The sequence below is a fragment of the Anser anser genome (assembly GCF_964211835.1).
Source record: "Anser anser genome assembly, chromosome: 10".
Lineage (NCBI taxonomy): Eukaryota > Metazoa > Chordata > Aves > Anseriformes > Anatidae > Anser > Anser anser.
Genome location: NC_139730.1, coordinates 1,924,304 through 1,947,301, shown reverse-complemented (window position 1 = coordinate 1,947,301; position 22,998 = coordinate 1,924,304). Strand labels below are relative to the sequence as shown.

General features: G+C 36.6%; 1 protein-coding gene across 6 annotated transcripts in view; it reads left to right on the top strand.

Annotated features, from left to right (window-relative positions):
* The window catches only part of IQCH (IQ motif containing H), an 85,296-nt gene that overhangs the window by 14,527 nt on the left and 47,771 nt on the right, over window positions 1-22,998 (top strand). The window contains exons 1-10 of one of the 6 annotated variants that reach the window (XM_083851219.1): window positions 12-133; window positions 1,007-1,129; window positions 1,483-1,580; window positions 1,934-2,048; window positions 6,703-6,825; window positions 17,292-17,403; window positions 18,028-18,156; window positions 19,184-19,398; window positions 20,659-21,177; window positions 21,808-21,874. In XM_083851219.1, coding sequence (XP_083707345.1) covers window positions 77-133; window positions 1,007-1,129; window positions 1,483-1,580; window positions 1,934-2,048; window positions 6,703-6,825; window positions 17,292-17,403; window positions 18,028-18,156; window positions 19,184-19,398; window positions 20,659-21,177; window positions 21,808-21,874 — 1,558 coding nt within the window. In that variant the 5' untranslated portion in view covers window positions 12-76. Of the gene's footprint in view, window positions 1-11; window positions 134-1,006; window positions 1,130-1,482; window positions 1,581-1,933; window positions 2,049-6,702; window positions 6,826-17,291; window positions 17,404-18,027; window positions 18,157-19,183; window positions 19,410-20,636; window positions 21,178-21,807; window positions 21,875-22,998 lie in introns of those variants that run through there. The other 5 variants (XM_083851218.1, XM_083851217.1, XM_083851221.1 and 2 more) reach the window with 5 other exon arrangements.

Below are 22,998 nucleotides of genomic sequence, written 5' to 3'. Positions count from 1 at the left end.
AAACCCCCTCGCGGTGCGAGCGGGTGGCACGGCCCGCCTCGCGCGTCCCGTTGCTAGGGCTGCGGGCGCAGCCGCCATGGCCGGCTCGGCGGGGCCGGGCCCGGGGAGGGGGGCGGAGGCCGCCCTGGTGCAGGTGGGTCCGGGAGGGGCCCAGTCGCTGACCCCGGCCCTGGGGGGGAAGCTGGGGGCGGGGGAAGGCGGCAGCTCGCTCTGGGGGGCGGAGGGGTGAAGTTGGTACCTCATAAAGCTGTCCCCTAGAAGCTGTCCTGTGGTGCGTGGCTCTGTCTGTCACCCAAATGTCACCCGAAGTGAGGGATAAATGCCTCGCTGTGGGCTTCCTTGGGGTCTCCTTGGGATACATCTCCGCCGGGGATGTCTCCTGAGCTCCCCTCGGCACTGAAGCCCTCAGCGGTTGGACCTGGGTTGGATTTGGCAGCGTGTGCCCGAGAAATGCTGTGAGGGTTCGGTTTGGGGGTTGGAATCCCATTGGAGTCCCTTTGAGTTGCTCGTCTTGCTGTAATCACCTTGTAGTCCTCAGTACACGTGAGCCACAGCGTTGTTTTCTTCGAGTATCCACAATTTGTACTTCTGTGATGCTATTCACGTAACCAAAATCACAAAATGGTATTTTAAAGAGTGATTCTATCACGGTTAGCAAATATTCTGTGAATCACCAGATTGTTTGTACCATCAGCTGCTTAAATCCTATTGCGGAGAATTGCGCTGTTTTTGAGTTGCGTGTTTCCTCCATGCTTCTCAACTAATCTTCCAAACCGAGGATCTCGTCAGCTTCAAATGGAAGTCACCCAAAAATGTCCAGAGTCCAGGAGGCATCAACCATCCACATGGCACAAGACTAAGGTCTCCGAACAAGCCCCTGCATTGGCAGCAGCATTTGGGAATACTTTTGACAAAGCAGAATCAGTGAAAATGTGGATTAAATGCTAATACATAATCCCACAGATTTGGGTTATAGGTATGACTTCTGTCATAACTTGCTTTTTAGGTTCAAGAAGACCTTCACAAGCTTAAAGACAAAGTGAAAAATATCAGCTTGAAGGGAAATGTGAAAGATGTGGATATCAGCGATCTGGAAACAGCAGTTGAAAGAGCTGAACTTGGGCTGAGAGTAAGTAAAATGGAACAGATCCAGAAGACGCTTCAATCTTTGAGATTTCTGTCAGCAATTCACTTAGGGACATATGTCTGTCATCCTGCAAGTTCCCTTTCTGATCAGCAAATGATGGGATTCATCAAATATTACGCACTACAATAGTGGCTTCCTTTTTTTTGTATGGCCAGAATTAATTGATTTTAGGCCTCTTAACTTTAGCCAAAGTCTGATTTAGTCCAACAGAAGTACAGATCCTATCAACTTTTCAGTCACGGGAAGATCTAGATTGTTAAGTTAACTGAGTTAAATAAATTTAGTATCACTCATACCTTTATAATAGTCTAAACGTTATTTTTTTTCTCTGACAGAAACACGCTGAAAATTATTTAAATGCTATAAACAGACAAGTGTTAACTATTTCTTCTACTGATAATGAAGACGTACGTTCAAAACAGCCCACTAAATGGTAAGTGAAACAGCTGTTTTATTGCAGAGACAAATGCATGCATCAAGACAGAAAAACTATGGTACCAGGATCTTATAAAGCAAATGGAAATATTGGCCCAAATGAGGTTATTTTGGTCATTTACTATTTTAGTTTTATTTTGTTTAAGTTAAAAAGCAATATAAAGCAATACAGAAGTAAATGCAGTCCTAAGAAGTGAAAGCAACCTTCAGTTAACTCCTGTAATTTTTCACTAAACACGTTTAAATAAAAATATAGCATTTTAGATTCAACCACATGGAAGCGGTGTGGATTTAATGGGTAAAATCAAAATAAGTTTTAAAAACCTCACTGTTTCTTTCTTTCTAATTCAGGGGGCTTCATTTTGGTGCTCCTCAGAAACAGCTTGTTTTACCACGAGTGCCTGTTGAGCCCATGACTGTCCAGGCATGCAGCAAATCAGCACTACGTATTTCTCAAGGTTCACAGGTCTGAAATAACATATTACTTGTTTTGCCAGAGACCGCATTAAATGAGTAGGCTGTCATCTTGTAGGTTACCGGTTGATCCCATGACCTTATGTTCTGACTCCACATGAATTCAGTTTTTCATAATACACCATCTGGTGACTGAATATGTTAAAAATTCTCAGTAGAATGAGAGAGCTGAGAAGCAGGAGCTTTCTCACTGCTTCACGGTTAGGATAAAGTCTAAGTTATGAAGGACCTTAGTAGTATCATGGGTGCATCCACAAGCCTTCCATTCCTTATTTTTCTCCCACAAGTACATTGTTAAAGAATCCTGAGACTATACGTTTATTCTGTTTTAAGGTCCTGGTTCTGCAAATATCATAGGCTTAACTGTGACTCTGTGAGTAATGACTTTGAAGTAAATGGGACTGTATATTGGAATAGCAGGAGCACAGATATAAATGTTTGTGTAATTTGAGACTAAAGCTAGTTCTCTCGTTTGTTTCTGTGTAGAAGACACGGAGAGACGTGGGAAAGATTTTCATTCATATATAGGGCAGTCACCTCTGTAATAAGTGTAGGTTTTTTCCTTTAAATCTGATGTTTCGATGTCTTTCATAAGTGAAATCCTTGTAAATTCATTTAAAGCCTTCTTAAAATAGTTGTATTGGAAGGTTTTTTTTTGTTTATTTATTTATTCTAAGGTGTGAGTTTTAACTGGTGAGTTCAAGGTGGTTTTCTCAAACATTTTAAAAACAAATTAAATAATTAATTGAATAAAATATTTTAAAATACCCATTTTCACAATTTTATGTTATTATGGTTTAAATTCAAGGGAACTTTGATGAGAGAGAACTTTAAGAGGAGGCTGTCTGTTGTACTAGGACTTACCAGAAGCTACACAAAATTGTATAGCCAGAATGAGCAGCCAAACACTTCTGTTGCTGATTTTCTTTGTAAAAGAAGTCCCACTGTAAAGCAATATTAAAGTATTGCTTACTTTTGAAATGATAAGATAGTGAGATCTGTTTTTTATTTAACTTGAACAAATTTCATTATGCAGTAGAACTATGAAAATGAATTTCTGTGAGATTGTACTGCAAAAGTCAGTAATCTTTATATATAAATTTTTATATCTTTGTATAAAATGTTACTGTTATTGTTGTGAAATGTTTTCATTCATAATTTGCAAAGAATATGAACTTTGGAATTTGTCGAATGGAGTACCCCGGCATTCCCAATTTTGAATGGTTAAGGATAGTGCTTAATCGTGTTCTGAAAGCAGGATACAGTTTGCTAGACAGTACTCTAACCCTGTCCTGTATGAACTTCTGTTCACTTACATTTTTGGAGACTTATGTTTTGGGAAAAAAAAAAACAGGTTTCATTTACTCTGTAAATTCTATATTATCGATGGTCTTTCAACTCTTCATGTGCATGAATGAGCTTAATTTACAGTGGAACATATCCTATGTCCTGCCTTGTCTTTCTCTTTGTCTTTTAATGTCTGATATCCATGGCATCTGCTTGGAAATGCATATCCAGTGACACACAAGCTAGCCCTCATTTCCCATTATAAAGAAAACGACAAACAGCGCTGTTTTGCCAGCTGTTCTACATGCCCGTCATGCCAACATAAAAAGCTTTTATTATTAAATAGTTGTGAAATCCAGCTGGGAAATTCTCACCTACAATTCCTCACTTCCTGTCTTTTCCTCACTTGCAACTATAAACAATTTTTGTTTGTATTTAAGAGTACTTTCCTGTTTCTCCAAATTTCAGTCCACTCAGAAGAAATATTTGTGAACTGAATAGTTTTCCATTTGCAGACAGTATTTCCAGGTACTTAGGCTTGAAGGAATCAACTTTTACCCACAGAGGTTCTGAGAGCAATGAATAATTCATGTAGTAATATTTTTGTGCTTTGCAATCCGTAGTAGGCCATGTGAGAGTAGAAATGGAGCATAAGTTGTATTTGTAGCAGTTAGGATAAAATAAGGTTGGAGTCAAATGAGCACAGATGCAATTTTCACATAGAATACTTGTCATGTGGGAAATAGTTTGCCCACAGGTGTCAGAATAGGCTTAAAATTATTGTTTAGTCACACGTACAGTATTTCTGAATCATAAGAGCAGCAGCATGAGGCTGTTCGAACCTGACTCATAGGAGGAATTGCGAAGCACTGTCCCCCTTTTTTTTTTTTCCTCATGGTGTGCTGTAATTGGGTTCCTTCTTCTAATGACACTTAAGAACCATAAAGAGGCATCTTCCTTGTGCAGGAATTGTAAAGCCCCCGTGTAGCAATGTCTGAAACGACGCTTGTCCATAACCAGTAGGTGAATCAGTTCAAATAAAATAGTCGCATAATTGGAAACACCCAAGCTTTTGCTTGTGCAGCTTAATTTTGTTTTATCAGTAAAAGTTGACATTGTGAATGTACAGTAGAAGTTAATGTTCTCTCATCTTTAATAGAATTAAATATGTAAACAAAAAGTTGTTTCTAGAGGGCTCTAGAATTTGCACATACCACAAATAGCCAGACATGAAAAGCGGTTTAGTTACTGTTAATACAGATTGTTTCAAAGATTAATGTAATGTAACTCCTTCATAAAGGAATTAGACTCCATTTGACCATGCACCACCTGCATCTGCAAAACAGAATTACCTAGAGAGTCTGATTTGTTGGCCTGCTATGCGATAAAATGACCTCTGCTCTGACATGACTTTTGTGTTGAAATAAAACAGGATTCAAATCTTTAACTGTACTGAACACGTCAACTTGTTTTGTATATTCCTCTATACTCCATGCTAATTGTTGAGCACAATAATTCTCATTCTTGTAAAGCATTATATTTGTAATAATGCACTGTTTGCCCTGCTCTTCTCACCTTTTTTTTTTGTTCTATATCAAGAAGGTTCAGGCCAGCTTAATTGTAAAACCTTGGATGATATAGATGGAAGAGACCAATGATACCATCCCGCAAGTGTAGAATTGTCACTTGCCATAGATTATTATTATTTTTTATTATTAAGCATTTCAATTCTTGTTACACTTAGTGGAATTTGCCACTCCAACGCTGATCATTTCACTGTCAGTCTGACTGGGGAATCTGAATTGTGAATCATCTCCTATTTTAATTGAGAAGGTACTCAATTTTCCCCCAATTCTTGTTTAATAGCACAAGCAGTTTCCTTTCTGTACAGTGGTGTGCTATAGTAATAAAATAAATAACACAAAATCACTGACGAGGTGAAAATTGAACTTTCTGTCTCTGTGCAGCCATGTGGGTAAAAGAGTAATTGGCTTGGATAATAACTTTTGTTCTTATAAACCCAAATCTAAATGAGCGTCTCATTGATACATCTGCTTGTAATTACTATCAAAAGAAGGGAATATATTGTGCAGATAAATAAATTCAACCGGTTTTAGTGCTCTCACAAAGTAATACAATTGCTTAATAGTTCAAATATACCTCTAATGATTCTTACACTTTTTATGGACTATTTTATTTGTCAAAAAACATAATTCTCATAAATTTCTTTTTATGTTAACACAATGGAAATCTCAGTAGAGAGTTCTCATCTATAAATATGTTTAGTTGGATCTCACATGGTAAGAGGGGTTTTTGTATTCCCCTATCCATGCAGTGGGAATTAAGCACATAAAGTGGCAGGCCTCTAGCTCCTCTGAATTGCCGTAGCTCTGTGGACTTGTCTGGCAATCCGTTAGTTCCTGCCATCTGAGGATTCCTCCCTGTTTGGCATTGGGTGGTAAATAAACCCTGTTGAGTGCAGAGACTAGTTAGCAATGAAAGCACTGGGAGAAATTACCACAATTGATACAGATCCAGGTGTAAATTAAAGCACATGCATGATGAACTGAAATGTTTTCACCTTAAGATGCTTTTATGACAGGAAAAGCCACCTCTGGCTTCTATACAAGAAGTATGTGCTTTAGATTAGAAGGGTGTTGCGTATGTCTGAATCCACATTTATGGTTAGACACATACTTTACATACTCTTGACTAGTTCACGAAATAGTTTTGTAAAGCAGAGATGCAAACTCCGTCAAAAAGCTGATCTGAGACTTACCTGAGACAACATTCAGGAAAAAAATAAATAAATAAAATAGCATCATAATCAAAATACTTTTTATGTGAACAGCTATATTTATAAAATGTGGCTGTATTAACTCTTTCCAACAGGATAAGTTGTATTAATATTCATAACAATGAGTTGGGATTTTTTTAAATATTCTTTGTTTTGTCCGTGTTTCCTAATTTGTATGTATCGAAACATTTGTTTTATAGCAAAGGTAAATGGAATCAACAAATGGCCTATGTTAATCAAATGAGTCAAGCTTGATTGTCCTTTCCACTTAAAATTTAACTCAAAGACATGCAAATCTGGAACTTTCAGTACTTATACTGAAATGAATTGAACAAATGTTGGTAGAAACATGTATAGGAATGGTAATTTTATGCCTTGCTAAGTCACTTGTGTAATCAAAAACACTGTTTTTGTCATTGTTTGCCCAGTTCTGTGTGGACAGTGAGTTAACATGATTATTTAATCATCCTATTGCAAATTTATGAACATGTTAGTCAATTCCTGTTTATAAACGCTTCTGGCCTAGTGCAATTATTTTTAGACTGTGCATATTCTGTTTCAGCACCAGCTGGAAATGGATATGAAAATTATGCTTGACCCAGAGAACATCAACAAGAAAGTTGTTTTAAAACAACAGAGCTACGAGATCAGGCTGCCACTTATAACTAAGAAAAGACCTGTTCCCGTGAGTAACTTTTACGTGTTATGGGTTTATATACATTGACTGTTCATTATTAAAGTTAATACGTATCAGACCTAAATAATAAAAAAATGTATATATTGTAAGTGAAAGTACCCCATAATTTTCCATTTTTTGATATTCCTATGTAACAATCAAAACATTCTGAGTGACAAAGGGAAAACAAACATAGAATGTAACGGGTTTAGGTAACAAGACCCCAGTACAGCAAAAGTATAAGCATACATGGGAATGTGCGTGGTGAGTAATCTCAGTAAAATCAGGGTCTGAAGATAAATTGGAGTTTGTGGAGTTCAGAACGTGACACAAAGATCAAGGAAGACGTAAAAGGGGTTTTGTTGATAAGAATGGGCTTTCAGTTGTTTGTTCCATGGCTGTTTCTTTAAGAGACATGAATGCCTTCAATTTTCAAATGTCAATAGGATTGTTATGAATGAGTGAAAAATGCTTGTACATTGCTTTGATGCTGTTTTTAATTGACTTTTTTTAAAGAAGCAATCCTACCATAGGGCTATCACACCAGAAATCAGTGTCACTGCAACAGAAAAATAGGGGTTATACTAAATAAGAATCAGAATCCTAGACTGAATGCATGAATTTAGGTGTCATTTGCATCTTATTTTTCTGACGAGCTTTGGGAGAGAATGTCCCATTCTGCTTCTTATTCCCGTGCCTGGAGGACTTGCTTTGGAATGTGAGGGACAGATTTAGATCCTTGGGCTGCATGTGGAGATATTTCAGTGTCTTATAGATCCCAAGCATGCTCACTGTCCACCTACAAGGTGTTCTGAAGCAAGCTTTTCTTTTATCTCTGGTCAAGATATTTCCCTTAGTACAAAATCATTATCTAAAAAAGCTGAGACTGAGCACTGCTCATAACACGCTAGTAGGAGTATCCTGACCAGCGGCCCTGCTATCGCTCTTCTCTCTGGTCTTAGAATGTTTAAGCTGTGTAACATTAAGTTTTGATTCTTCCAAATTTCTGTTCTGCAGAACTGCTGCTCCTCTTAAACAAACATGAGGATGGTTTTCTTTAAAGTATGCTTTAAAAAAAAAATTGATAGCCACAGGCATCCTCAAAAATCAGTTATGTTCGCAAATTCAGCGCAGCACTGTCCACATGAAAGAATATGCCCAATGGTCTCACACAAGGATGCTCTTCTAGAATTTAATGTTTGTAATAGAAGTATTATGCAGCAAGCCCATTGCCATAAGATTCTAGGGTGCTTGGTTTTAAACAACGTAAACAGAATCTGTGAATCGCACGGTTGTAAGCTGCCACTTATAAAAAATGATTTTTGAAAGCTGTTGCCCAGACTAAGAGGTGATTTGTCTAACCCTGTGATATAGAGTTAATTAGAAAAAAGCATCATGGCTAATGGCTTTTTAGAACCACTCTAAAACACTCACAGAGAAGAATATTATACTACTGTGGAGAGCCATGTGTTTTACCACTCTCACTGAAATGTATACTGATCAGAGAAAACTTCTTAATGTTGACTTAAATTACTAACATTTAATGTAAATTAGTCAAGCTCTCTGATACATATTTACAGTTGCTTAGAAACTGTTTATGACAGGGAGATTGGCTGAAAAAAAAGTAGGTATTTTCCATCTGTAATTTATTCTGCAGTTTTACTGAAGTAGACACTAAAAAAGTTCTTGAATTTCATGGCACAATCTGTGTTTTGAAATGTTCTGTCTTCACTGGGGGGGGAATTCTGCAATTGGATTTGCAAAATCCGCTGCCAAGATTGTGAATGAAGGCATTTTTGTTAAATATGATGTATACAAGCACTCAGTGAAATGATAGCTATAGATTGCCAAGAGTAGCTAAAATAAATCAGTGTGTAGTTGCGGGTCTAAAATTATATGGTCTTTGATTTTGGAAAAATAAACAGCAATTAAAGTACCTATAAGAAGAATTAGGTTAGCTACTACCTACCCTGTTTTTTCTAATCTGCCATTAGAGGGCAATATTTGTACATACACACACACGGGCGGACATATGCGTATACCCATGTACATGCCCTATGTATGTACATGAATTCAAAGATTATCTCCCAAAAAAAATCAGTGGCAGAAAGATTCCTAGTGACAGGAATGAAAAAATAATCACTCGATTAACTGCATTCAGTTTTTTTCTAAGAGTTGTCAGCCTCCCAGTTTTCAAGGAGACCTGAGCATTTTAAAATGTGATTAGATTAAAAACAAACTGGTTTTGATCTAACTAGTTAGGTCAAGCACAAAGTTCACAGACTTTTTCCTATCCTACCATTTTAGTAGCATGAAAAATTATTTTCATTTTCGAACTTAGTAACGATCTCATTTTTTCATGAAAATTTTCTTTTCTTACTCTTTTGGTGTTTACTGATGCTGAATTTTATTACAGAAACTAAAGGAAATTAATTATGTGGTTACTATGGCCCTTTTGTACTTTTTTGGTTTGATAAGCACTAATGCTTTATCCTCTGTAACATTCCGTAGTTAGTTTAAAATGAGAAATGTAATTCTGTTTGAAACACCATTGGTAGACTGGGCATCCCTTTATTTTGTAGACTGTATCTGGATAACAAATGAAAAATGATGAGTAGATAATTATTAAATATGTACGCTTCCCATGGAGGATCTAGCAAAACAAATAGCAATCTGAATTGCAGCAAAAATAATTCTTACTAACTGCTGCAATGTAGAAAAGATTCACAACTATACCTTTCGTTTTCATAGGACTGCTGTTCTTTTATAGAATTATTCTGGCACTTCTTGGTCCCTGTTTTCATATAAATATATATTATACTGTAAACTTAGGAACCTTTTAATTTATTCATGAGTTAGAATTTAATACGGTGATGATTTCTAGCCTTTATGAGTTGCATCTTATATAGCGTGGCTTTAACGGTGATGGCAGTGATTCTGTTTTGTTGGTGTTTTTTTTAGCTAACTTATTTGAGTGCAGTCACTCTAATCACGTCCTCAGTTATTTGTTCTTTATTTGGTATTTGCATCATACTAATCACTAATGCTTATCACTGAGAGTCTATTCATTTCTGAAATTTTAAATTAAGGCAGAGCAGGGCAACTCTTTTCATTTCAAATGATTAGAAGAAGCTGTAGAAGAAAATCAGGTGTTTTGGTCCTCAAAATCTGATTGTGTTTTAAACCTATGCATATGGCTATAATTATAGTCAAAGCATAATTTGGCATTGGTAGCAGAATGAGACTTAAACAAATCGATGTTACACCACAGTAATTCAAAATAAGCTTGTTGCATTTGTATTATGGTATGTAATCATAATAAGCAGTACAGTGGATTAATAAAATCTTCTCGTCAGTAAAAATAAAAAGGAAATAATTGGTGAGATGGAGTTAACTTAACAGATGACTAAAGTCAGCATCCTTTCAACCTAGAAATGGGAACGTGAAGGTCACCCCCATCTGAGATGACAAACGTTGAACGTTTTGTTGGTAAACAAATTAATCTTTTGAAAGGTCACCATTTGTTTTAAGTTTTTATCCAGTTCTTGTCATCTGGAATTGGAGATTGACTGTCATTTTGCTAGGTAGGGGTGCAGCCAAAGCTGCTGAAGCTGCTTCTGTACGTATCAGCATTCCTTGACAAAACTCAGTGCCTGATTGTGATGCTATGGGCTGCTGGTTTACAGCTGTCTCTGGACAAGAATGGAGGCCCACCCCTGAATTCCAATAAGATGGTCCTGCATATTCTGCCTCGTGTAAGCTGGCCCTTTGCCCGCAAGTAAAATGTATTGTAGTTCAAGCCAGCAATTATCTTCCTTACTTCCTTCTGTGCTGCTTCTGTTCCCTTTTTCAAAAAACAGATGTGGGATTCACCAAAGTTCTCCATCTATTCTCTCGTGCACCTGCTATGGCAGAGTTTTGATGGAAGTAAATTTCTGGGAGAGCTAGCAGTAGGTTACGAAGGAGCAAAGCTTGATTTTTCCAATTACATGGAAAATTGACGATTCAGAGCCATCTCTGGTTAGTTTAAGAGCTTAAAGTAGGTAAGAATAATGCATAAGACCTGTTGTTAAAGATGCCTAGCTGCTGCATATTGAAGGTTATATGTTGGGCTTTCCATTGAAATTGGAGTTTGTTCTATTTAGATAACCAAAATGTGACAGAAATATTTATTATTATCTCGGTATTACATCTCAGGGAAACTGTATTAATCATTAGGTAGATAAAATGCTGGACTATGTAAACTGGAATGAGAAAGACAAACTTGCATTTTCTACGTAATTTTCCTACTTGGAAATCTCCTTGAATAAAAAGACAACCAGTCTTAAAAATGGTTCTTATTTTAAAGTTTGTAGAGACTGTTACAAATTTTGACTCATCTGACTTTAAAATAGTTCCACTCACACTGATGAGAATTTGTCCTTTACTTACCATTGGGTATTTCTGCGCTGAATTCCATATGCTGGTTCTTAGTCTCGGAGGACCAAAATTAGGTCATTTGAAACCAGCATCAAACACTTTATTTATTTACTATTTATTGCTAAGATTACTTGGCTTAATTATCAGAATGGGATTCCTTTTCAGAACAGAAACTGATAGATAATGGAAATGTCAGTGAAGCTATTCTTTTATATTGCTTCCTTGCTTTGCTGCTTACTGTATAGATCAACACCAAAGCAAACACATCAGTTTAGACTGCAAGGCTGTAAAACTACAGAATGCAATTAAATCCTACAGTAATCTCATCTAGAAAAAAAACAACGCTGACCTGATCTTGTGTGGTTAGTAGACTCAAGACTGGACTTGATGTCCTACCAAGATCCCTTCTAACCAATATTTCTATTAATTCTATGATTCAGTGCTTGAGGACAAAGTGAAAGTCGCTTAGCACCTCTGTCTTAATTTCACTTGAGTTTTTTGCAGTCTGAACTGATTTTCTTCCATTGCTGGAAACTTGAAGACCTCCTCCTTCTGCGTGAGCAGCAGGACCTGATGATTTGTAACCAGTCGTTGGGCAGACTCATTGAAGCCTCTCAATAGCCTTCCATTCTGACATAGAACTTCTTTCTGAATTAGTTACCAAAGCAGCTTTGCCTCTCTCTTATAGCAAGGATGTCTAAGCCATACTTTCTTCATGTGTTTATATAGTGTCATGATCAGGAAGCTTCAAAAGTCTTGGTAAGGTAGTACTTAAGTTTTCTACCCTATTCATAATTCTCACTAAGCTGTTGTAGAAAAAATAAATAGGTGGGTCTGAAAATTTTGATCTTGATGGCTTCAAGTTACATATTTATTTGCTACTTTCCAGATATTTGCAATTAGTTTGGTTGCTTAAGAGTTGTTGGTTTTTGTTCTTTTTTGTTTGTTTGTTTTTTCTCCCCAAGAATTGTAGTTAAACCATTAGGGCTAGAATCCCTCAACATATCCTTCACCTTTCTAAAAACAGGCACTGTGAACTTTTCCAGTCTTCTAGTAGAGTTTCCATTCTACAAGAGTCCTACCAGCAGTTCTGAGATTGTTTCAGACAGCTCTTCACGTATCCTAGAATGCATTTCATCAGGATCCACCGATCTGAAAAACTCTAAACATTATCTGTTTTGTTCCTTAAGGTAGCCTGAGACCTCTTCCCTTTTGCACTAGGATAAAGCAAGTTGATTCTACTCATAATTAGTTCCTGTTTTAATGATAATTATGAATGTACTCGATGATGGCATTTTTTATTACCCAGAAGTTTGTTACTTGCATCTCATTGTGTCTTACCTGTTCACTTTATGATCGTTTTCTTTTCTCTGCATGTTTTTTTACTTCTTTTGAGATCAATGAAGACCATGATTTATCAAGTTTGGTAACTTGCTGTCCTTCTTATCCTGCTTCATCTTTGGGATAGTTTGATCATGTTTCTCAAGTACTTTTTGTCTGAGGAACATGCAGTTCGACAGACTTCCAGTTTCCATTAGAGCTGCCTTCTATAAACTCTTACCTGCCTGTTTTCTGAGCATATGGAAAACTGACCTTAGTTCTATTGATTTTATTTGACTATGCTTCATCCTTCTCTTTGTGGGGATTACAAACATCAAATTTCAGCAAGATCTTCCTAATCAAAAATATGAAGGTAAATGGCAATTTGCAGCAGATAGTTATGAAATGATAGATTGCTGCTATATACCTTTTCCACCATTGCTATCAAGCTATGTGGTTTTCTGATAAGAAAATCTGATGTATCTAATCTTCTGGGTTGATAAACCATAGTTCTGACACATGATGTTAATCATCTTTTCTCTGTATTTAATACCAGCCTATATTCTTTTCTAGGGAAAAAAAAAATATATATATATAAATGTATTTTTAAAAGCACTTGTTCTAGTTAGATATTGCTGTCTAGGTAAAAAGAAAACAAATAGGGAACTAATCAGAAAATCCCTACGGTGTTAAAACAAGTGCCCTATTTAAAATGAAGCAAAAAGAAAAAAATCAAGTGGGAGAGGTTTATCCACAGGAGAAAAACACTTTAGAAAGGGTAATAGAATTGTTTTTCTCGTGTCCCAGGTTAATTACACTCAGAAGTGCTTGAAATGAAAAAATAGTTTTTCAGCACACTCCAAGCATATTATACAGAGTAAGCCTTACTCTGCACTACAGATAAGTGCTCCCTTCCAGCCCTGTAAAACTATACTTTAAAAGTACCCATGATGAACGAGCAGGCTTTGTGCTGACTTCAGACAAATATACTTGCTGAATCATAATCTTCATAACAAACTTCACTAGAAGGCGTTATTCATGCAGGAAGATGTCTGTGACTCCATTCACCTCGTAGCAGTTAGGGTACATTGCAGCTCTTCAGAGTTTGGTTCTGCCAGACAGAAAGCAGGTGAGGTGCCTACAGGTTAGGGTTAGAGAAGGTGTGATCTTTTGTTCCATGCTGGTTTGGGGCTGTCTACACTGAAAACGTAAAAGCGCTAGTTCTAGGAGCTGCCAGTTCTGGAATAGGTGGTGTTAAATCCACTAGTTTTTGTGCTTATGCCATGAAAGCTTTTAAGTGTGAGTAAAGGTTTTAAGCTGTGCTGACCTAAGTAAACATAAATTCATTGAAAACCCTTTAAAAAGATAAAATCTTATAAAGATCTTTGTTGAGTTGTCACTGAATAATAGCAAAATAGTAAATAGTAAATGTATATGTTGATACTAAAAGTAAACATTTTTCTTGCAGTCCTTACTAGTATTTTAAGCTATTTTTATTTTGAGTTGTCTTCATTTTAATGAAAATAACTGATGGCTGAAAGTGTTTTGCCAAATTTTACTTTGATATCTCACTGAAGCCTTCAAGAGGGAAAATAATGCAGCAAATAGGATGCTGAAAGAACATAAAAGAAAGGTGTAAAGCTTGTGTGGGATTTTCTTAGCTAACGGTTTTGGGTGAGCTCCATAGTTCCACTGTGTTGCCTGTATCATGTAATTTCATGGATCATAGTGGCACTGTGCAATGTAAAGCAGAGCTGAAATTGCATTTCAGTTGCATGTGTCCTTTTTTGAAGTTGACACCTACTATGGAGTTTATAGAATTAAAAGATATGGAAAAGAAGAATTAAATATCTACCTCCGGTTAAAAATAAAAACCTCTAGGTTGCTTTTGAACTCATACACTCCACCCGAATTGCTTCTCTATGTAGCTTATTACATCTGTATGAACACAAACAAATACATGCGTTTCGTAGTGCTGTTTATCATAAAAAAAACTCCTGGGTTTTAAACTAGGATAAAACTGACCAATGGTAAAATCAGTGCTGCTTTACTGATACGATAACAATAGTCTGAAAAAAGTAGTCACTGTTTAATTAAATTTTTTTCATTTTATATATTTTTCTTGTTTCCTCCGCAAACTGCTTGAGCCGAGAGTGAGTAGAAAAGTGTGGTTTATTATTTCCTTTTCTCAGTATCAAGCCACTTATACGCCGGCTGGTATAAAGTTAATCTTGGTTATATGCTTATTGCTATTTTCTTGGAACATGAGGACATGAAGGTTCATACAGCTAGATCCCTTAAAGCGTAATGCTTCATAATGGCCGTAACTGAAATGAGTGCCTATGATTTCTCTGAAAGATTCTCTATTATGAGAAAGCCTACATATTTCCTATCTCCCTAATGTCTCTTGTGGACAATGTTGTTATACAAATTGGAAGGAAAAATTATAATAGTTTATTTTGATCTATCTCATTTCCCTATTAGACTTACAATCAGCTCTTTAGAATTTCCTATCCCTTTCTGTAAAGTTGATAGCTGATGTTATTTACTAATTGCGACACACTAGTCCTCAAAAGATGCCAATCACATCCTGGATCCTAGTGCACTAAAAGATATACATAAGCATGATAATCAGTCATTAAAAGCTAGTATTTTAAACCATGTAGTCCTGATGTGTTCTATGAAAGCAGTAAGTAGTATTATTTTCATTTTGCAGATCTATCAATATTTTGTAGCTTTCAGATCTTATGTACTTAATGCTATTTTAAGGTAGTTTATCCTTCATAATGAAGCGATTTTTTTAAAAAAAGTAAATTCAAAAAAATGTCCAGCACATGTTATTAGGTTGTCTTCCATATAGCTCGTCAGTAGGTTTCAAACCTTTTTATACAATATAAGATTTTCTAATCATTAGACTAATAGAGTAACTCATAGCAGATCATTACCCACAAAAGCATGGGACATTTTTTATTGGGCCTCACAGTTATTTAACAGCTAAAGATGAGACCGGGAAGTTGAGGTCCACTCCAAATTGTGACGGAGAGGCGTCTTGTTGTGTACAAACCTGTCTGCTTCCCCGTCTCAGTGTGTCCCAGTTCCTCCTTTTTACATTTTATCTTGCACTAATCTCTCTGTTCCTTATCAAGCATATCCTAATTTTAGGTGCTTGATTCTCTGTCCCCATCCAAACCCTTTAATCCTAACCTATGTGCCAAGCTCTTTGTCCAGCCTGTCTCAATGTTCTTTGCCCCATTATCGCCAGATCTTTTACCTTGTCCAATCTACCTGTTGGCTTTCCTGGTTGCTAAAAGATCTAATATGTGCTTCCAATACATTTCTTGTTCCTCAGATTAATAATAATTTGCACCCATGTGCTGGCACTTTTTTACCCTCTTCATTCAATTTTAGTCACTTGCTTCTTGTGTTGTTGGGACACAGCATGGGAGTTACTGGAGAACCTGTACAGCTGCACTTGCAAAGGAAGTTCTGAGCATCATATATGAGAGCATACCTACTCCTTGGGTAATTTAGCTGCTAAAACTAATAAAACTTTATTTAGATTTCCAAACCTCCTTTGACAGAGTAAGGTTTGATAGACAGTTTAAATTTTCCTTTTGCTTCATCAAAACACTTGAGTTTAAGGTGAATCATTCATGTCTCTCTATGTTTATCTTTGTCTTATGTTCCTAGCATCAGCCAGGTAAGAGAAAATAGTATCATCTTCTGCTGGTAGTGGTTCACTATCTTCAAGTGAGAGATCTCAGTGATGTTACTTGCCGTGAAGTTGCATGTGCTGTGATGCTTTAAATCCGCTGAAGATCTGGCTCTCTGTTTCTTTAGGAGTTGAGTACAATTCACATTCTACATGAAATAGTATGTATATTCCTAGGCAGAAAGAAACTGAAGATACTTATCATACTGGAGAAAGAAAAAAGTGTGATGATAACGTAGAGTTTTTGTATTTTAAATATGAAAGTGTAAGGTAGCAATATGTTCTTTTCCCTGCACAATGCTCTGTTTGTGTTCTAGTGATCATAACAATAGGAGACATGATATCACTATCCCAAAGTGATATGTGTCACTGCTTGAATTCTTGGCACTTAGAGCCAGCAGGTTCCATTTTCTTCTGGCAAGCACAGGTTAATTGGGGAAGTAAGGGAGCTTTAATCCCCACATTAGCACAGCTAGTGTGGCACATGCTTCCACATCACATTATCAAGCTGTGTTGTTCCCTGCTGTAGTTAAAGAAAACTTCAGAAGTCTGAGATACTTTTTGATCCCTGATTTCTGAATAGTTTCACATACTTTAATTCCTTTAGTATTCTTCCCTGTAAAAATTTATTTCCATATTTTAAGAAACTTCCTTTTCTTTCTGGTGCCTTGTCTGTGTATGCATTTTATATATGCAAAGACTGTTCTATCAAGAAGCACTGTGTTTACAATGTACTCATTAAAATTGAGCAAACTTCTTGTGATCTCTTTAGGAACTAGTACACTGATCTTTGCATAGCAGAAATCACAAGACATCAATTGGATTTAATTAACTTTATTTTAAATTAATAAAGTAACAACAGTAGAAAATACTGTAGCATGTTCATAAGTGGTAAATGCTTGTTCTGTTACATTATTAAATCTTATTCATAGCGGAAATTAGATTTATTGTTACCTGAGTAGGCAAGTGTCTTTTGCAAATCCAGGATTTCTGTGTGTTAAAAGAAGGTTCTGTCTCTTCCTAGATGTGTAGTCAGAAGACAGTGAAAAGTCACACAGCTAGCAACCTTTGGGTTTTGCCTGCCTCTCACCACATGGATTCTTCCTTACCCATGTTAGATGAAGATATAAAGAAAGGTGAGTCACAGAAGCCTGTCTGGGTACTGTTGCCAGGCACCAGATGTATGCTACATAATCAGTGTTGTTTGCTCTTTGTAGCAGGTATCTGGTAATCAAATTTTCCGTCACCTCAAAACTTTTAAGAATTGTCCTCTCAAACATTGCAAAGGGTAGAGATCAACTTCAGACTACTTACTTCATGTGGTAGCTAACCTTAGGAGACAGTATGCTATTTTCAGCATCATCCTTCCTGATTAAATTATATTGTAAATCACAGAGTTTAGTTGCTACTTGAAAGAAGAATTGTGTATGATGGAGGATTCTTGTGTGACCAAATAAAATGATCAAGATAAAGAGTCATGATTAATCTCTGGTTATTAATCATTCAATTTTAATTAGTCCTGCACTTGGGCTATTTTAGCAATCGATCCATAGTCATAATTACATTGTTTACGTAATTACAAAGATTATCTTCCTTGTGTGTCCTCATTAAAAAAAAATACCTGCTGCTTTTCTAGTTTGGATTTGGAATTGAAAGAACTTGGGTCTACCTTTTGTTTAATTCTTTCATTATTGTTACTATTTTTTTTCTTTCATTACTGGAATGTATATGAATTGTTCATTAATGTCATATTCTCATAGGTATTCTGAGCCTAACTGAACGAAGGCTTATCCCTCCGGCAGCAAAGATAACTCTCCAGACACCTCCTGTTGTATCCAAAGCAGCTCCTCTCCATGAATTTCACAGGCAGCACAAGAAGTCAACTGTAGGTGAGTACAAATGATTGATAACAACCATGAGTTGCATCTCCAACTTCACTTTCAGTCCCTTGTTTTGTCTCTCAAGGAAGAAGCTGTCTAACAAGTACTCAGTCAAATTCTTAAAAATACTTAGTGCATAAAGATGCACATGAGCATCCTGTGTCTTTCAATTGAACGGGAATGATACTTAGGCCTAAAAAAAAAAATATTAATTTTAATATTAAATTAATTAATTAAATATCAATTAGAAATTAATATTTCTTAATCCCTGTGAGGATTTGGTAACTGCTCATTTCTGAAAATTCTTATAGGTTCCTACCTGCATGTTTCAGATTCTAAGTGCCTGAATCTAATATCTGACCATCAGAGTTATAGTAAAGCCAATGATACTGAAAGTGATTGTAAACATGACATAACATCTGATCAAGCCTCTGTTTTGCCAGTGTGATGAGATGAATGGCTCTTCATAAATGAACGTACTCAGGGTAACAGGGTTCTGATCTACTACAAAGAATGCTCAAAACTGTTGTTGCTACAGCTGCTTGTGGCATCTGACAAACATACCATCAATGTGAAAAGGAGTGTGAGCAAAATGAGGTGTGGGCGTAGTAGCAATCCCTATAAATTTCAAAGTTTTTCTAATGAAACGTAGTAGTTGGAAAACTAAAAATATATATGGAGTAACATGGAGTATAAGTGCTAATATTTTGATGTTATTATGCTGTATGTTACTACTAGCTGGCTTGGTATGAACTTTAGAACATTATAAATTAAAGCTGTGATACGTTTTTCCTTAACATAATTTCAGTCTTCGTAATAGTAACCTGTTACAGCTTGGTTAGGCTTAAGGCCAACCAGTGACATTTCTACATGGGTTTTGGATGTGTCCTGAAAATTGTAACGTGCTTGGACATGAGAGCAAACTGGAGCATGCCAGTACCTACTAGCATATGGTGGAATATCACTGTGATGCTGTTGTTGTGCTCGTTTAGCAATGAAACTTGTGAGTATTTATTTATTTATTTGTTTGGTACAGGAGAAATTAGTACTAGGGTGGACCGTGAGAATACAGACACTTCCACCTTTCCAAACTCAAAGGAAGCAATTGATGGCCCAGATTCCTCTAGCCAAGGTAATACTGCACGACCTCTATCCAGCAGCTCCATGGTTTCAGCAAGAAAATCAAAGCCAGCGTGGACATATCCAGCTCAACAGCTGGAGTCTGAATTGCAGACTCCCTCTCAGACACAGGTATTTAGACGGTGAGGATAATGAAAGTTTTATCCATGTTGTTAATACTGTCTTCAGCAGAGTTGTTTTAGGAACTGACTGTGAATTACTGAATTGGTACAGGAGGGTTTGAACCAAAGCCAGTAAATAGCAAATGTTGAAGTAAGTCAGATATACTTCCTATATTGCCATTTTCTACTTTTTCAAGTGTACCTGCCTTTTCACTGAAATTTAGAAAATCCATCTAGAAAGGATCTTATGAGGTTACCTAGACCTTCAGGCAGAATTACCTATACTTGTAATAATGTGGACAGATGTTTTTCTAACCTGTTCTGAAAACTTTTGGTGATAGCGGCTCCACAGTCTCCCTAGGCCATCTGTTCCAATGCTTAACTGACTATCTTTACTGTTATAAAAGAGTTTTTTAATGTCTCATCTAAATCTCCCTCATTGCAGTTAAGCAAATGTAGTGTTTCCCTTTATATTTATAGAAAACTATAGGGGAATTTGACCTTGACCGCTTAATGCTTGCTGATTATTCTTGATCCCCATGCAAAAGGGATATTTTAAAAAAAAAAAAAAAATTAAGCCTAAGTATCATGTTCCATAGGACACTGTCTGGAGTGTTGTTTGATCTTCCCAGACTTTTTGACTTGTGTGCTATTGAGATCTTTATTTGCAAGGGAACTCAAGAAATGGAAGTCAATGAGTTATTAAACTTATAAATAAAATTAATTCTTTAAAAATAGTGCATTTAGATTGACAATCCGAGCTAATGCGTTGCTAGCTAAAGTTGCCAGAAAATAGGAAGTTCTGTTAAGATGCAGGAACGTTTCTGTTTCAAATTTTACCTTGGCTGAATTTATAGGCCAGGATGTTATCCATTCTCCTGAGATAAGTGGAGGCAATCTGAGTAAAGACTGCTGTTGCAATTACTGTTTGATGTGAAGTGCTGTGGAGCTTCATTTTTATGTTTGATAAATCAGTGGTTGCTTTTTGCAATTAATGAATTTCAATGAAAATGCTCATAATCTTGCATGACCTCTGAGGTTTTTGCGTGGCAATGGTTTTTATGGTAAATATGAGATAAACGTTGTGGTTACGATGTATAAATCAATATAAGGAGTGTATTTCAAATGCATAAATTCCCACAGTGAAATGGTAACTGGTAATATAGTAGTGTGTCTTGACCAGTCATTTACAGTCAATAGCAGTTATTCTTAGTCTGTGGCTATTCTCTTTCCATGGCCCCCATAAAGGTCTCCATGTCAGTCCTTACAGGATCCATGCTTTGACTGCGATGTTGATGTTTGCCACGGCACTATAGACCAGCAAGCTCCAGGCTTTCTGGCATTCAAGCAACATTATTGTTTATCCTGGGGGAGCATCGTCTTCTTTTTGGAACACTTGGAGAAGCTTCTCAAGGGCTATGCTGTACCGTTGGCTACAATAAGCTGTAAAAAGTTGGTGGAAGTGGCATCAGACTTTGTGCTTAATGAGAATCCCACCAAAGGTGACATACTGTCAGTGATAAAGAATCGATCAACCGTGGAAAAGATCTTAAATCGTCCTGGCCAAAGATACAAAGGCCAAGGGGGTACTGAAATGGCTGCTATAAAGATCCAAGCAACATGGAGATGTTACCAGGCCAGAAAAGCCTACGTCCGTTTCAGGCAGCAGCAGTGGGCATCAGGTGTGATTGCCATTTCTTGGCTCTTGCATAATCACATGGCACGTGTGAAAAAGACCCTGAAGGAATCACGTCAGAGACACCTGGAGAATTTTTACATCAGGGCCAAGGTGTGCAGTGCTACCAGCTGTTACGGCAGCATTTCTTTTCTAAACATCTCTTGCTTCAGTGATTGCAATAAGCTGTTTCCATTTTTTTCCCCTTTAACCATACACTTGTCCGAGTATCATATTTCATCCTTCATCAGCGATTCAGCCTTTGTGGCTGCAAAATCTGTTGCAGTGTTTCTATTGAAAATGTCCCTTCACTTTGACTTCAGTAGTTCTGTCAGAAAATCAATGTTTTAACTGCATTACCTTAGTTCCCTATATATACCTTGTGGCACTTAATTTGCTGGAAAAAAATCCCTCTCTTGTCTACGTTCCTGTCACTACTTTGTCAGAAAGTATTTAAGTTTGCAGACAGCCTCTTAATTAGTGCTCACAATTTCATTTATGTTTGCTTTCTTTTTTTTCATTCATATTCTGTTAATTAAGTGAGCAGCCTCTAATCTTCCCCTGCCAGTAGCTTCATGTAGCCACCTAATTAAATTAATTGGGGAAGATGTTTTAAGTATGTAATTAAATCAATTAATATAATTTATGCCTGGCTTAACTGTACAGTGGAAAAACAGCTGAAGTTTGACTAGATGAATCCACTACAGCTTCCTGTCACTGATCAATGCTCTTCTTGATTTTTAGCATCTGGCAGCCAACTGGAATCGCATCAGGACCTCCAGGAGGACTATTATCCATATCCCATCATTAGGTATAACACTTTTGCCTGCAAATCTATCAGCAACCTCTATTACCCACCACATTATGACTCCTTGATTGAGTTCAAGGAAGGCCCCTTGTTTTATTCAAATTGGTCTCGGCAGGAAAATGTTCTCGACATGATGAGAGTAATAACACAGGGCCTTCGCTCGAAACGGCGTTTAATTTGGGGATTAAGCAAATAAAGTCATTATGTGGGGGCCGCTATTCAGTGGAGAGGTGATTTGCTGTAATTTGCTTTCATCTGTATGAAATGAACTAAAAAGTTGTATTTTTCCCCCTGAAATAACAGATAATGTTTTCAGTCTTCTTTAATGATAGGAAAACATGGGCCTGTGTGTGTTGTTGCTGTTACAGCAATAAGCCAGGATATTGCTTGTACACTGTTTTTAATCAAATGTGCAGTCAAAATGATAAGCTACATTCTCTGAAATTATTTAGTTCTAATTACGAGCAGATGGGATGCTTTATTTGCACCTAGGGCGCCTGAGCAAAAGGAAATGCTGTGTGAACAAGAATAATTAAGAAGTTGAATAGTGTTTTTTGCGCTTAAATAATCTGCAGTTTCATGTTAATTAGCACTAATGTAATTATTTAATTACATTTATGAATTGGGGAGCTTAAAAGCTGTTTTCTGCTAAGCAATGGCAAAGTGTAGGTGTTTAGAAATTACAGAATATCATTTCTTGGGAATTTCTAAAATGCACCAATAATCTCTTAAAACATGAAATCCTGTCAAAATGCTTGTAATTTGATTTATATTTTGTACTTACAGAGCAAATTAATTGACCTGAGAGTTTTAGGATTTCATAAAGTGAAATGGTTAAGGCTTGAATTAATGAAGACTGTAAATAAGTTTTAGGCTCTCGTTTTTGGAACCCAGATAGCCTTTAATTTCATGATTCTGCTGACTATGTTTAACATAAATATACATTTGATGAACAACTGTTTTTAATTACACCTCTGTCTTAAGTCTCATGTGAATATGTTAGGTTAAATCATGTGACTGGATCCTATTCTAAAGCAGGATCATTTAAAAATAATTTTTACATTCCAGTGTTTTAAACTGGGTAAAAATGTGAAGGAGTGCATTTATATAGGAAAACGCAATTATTA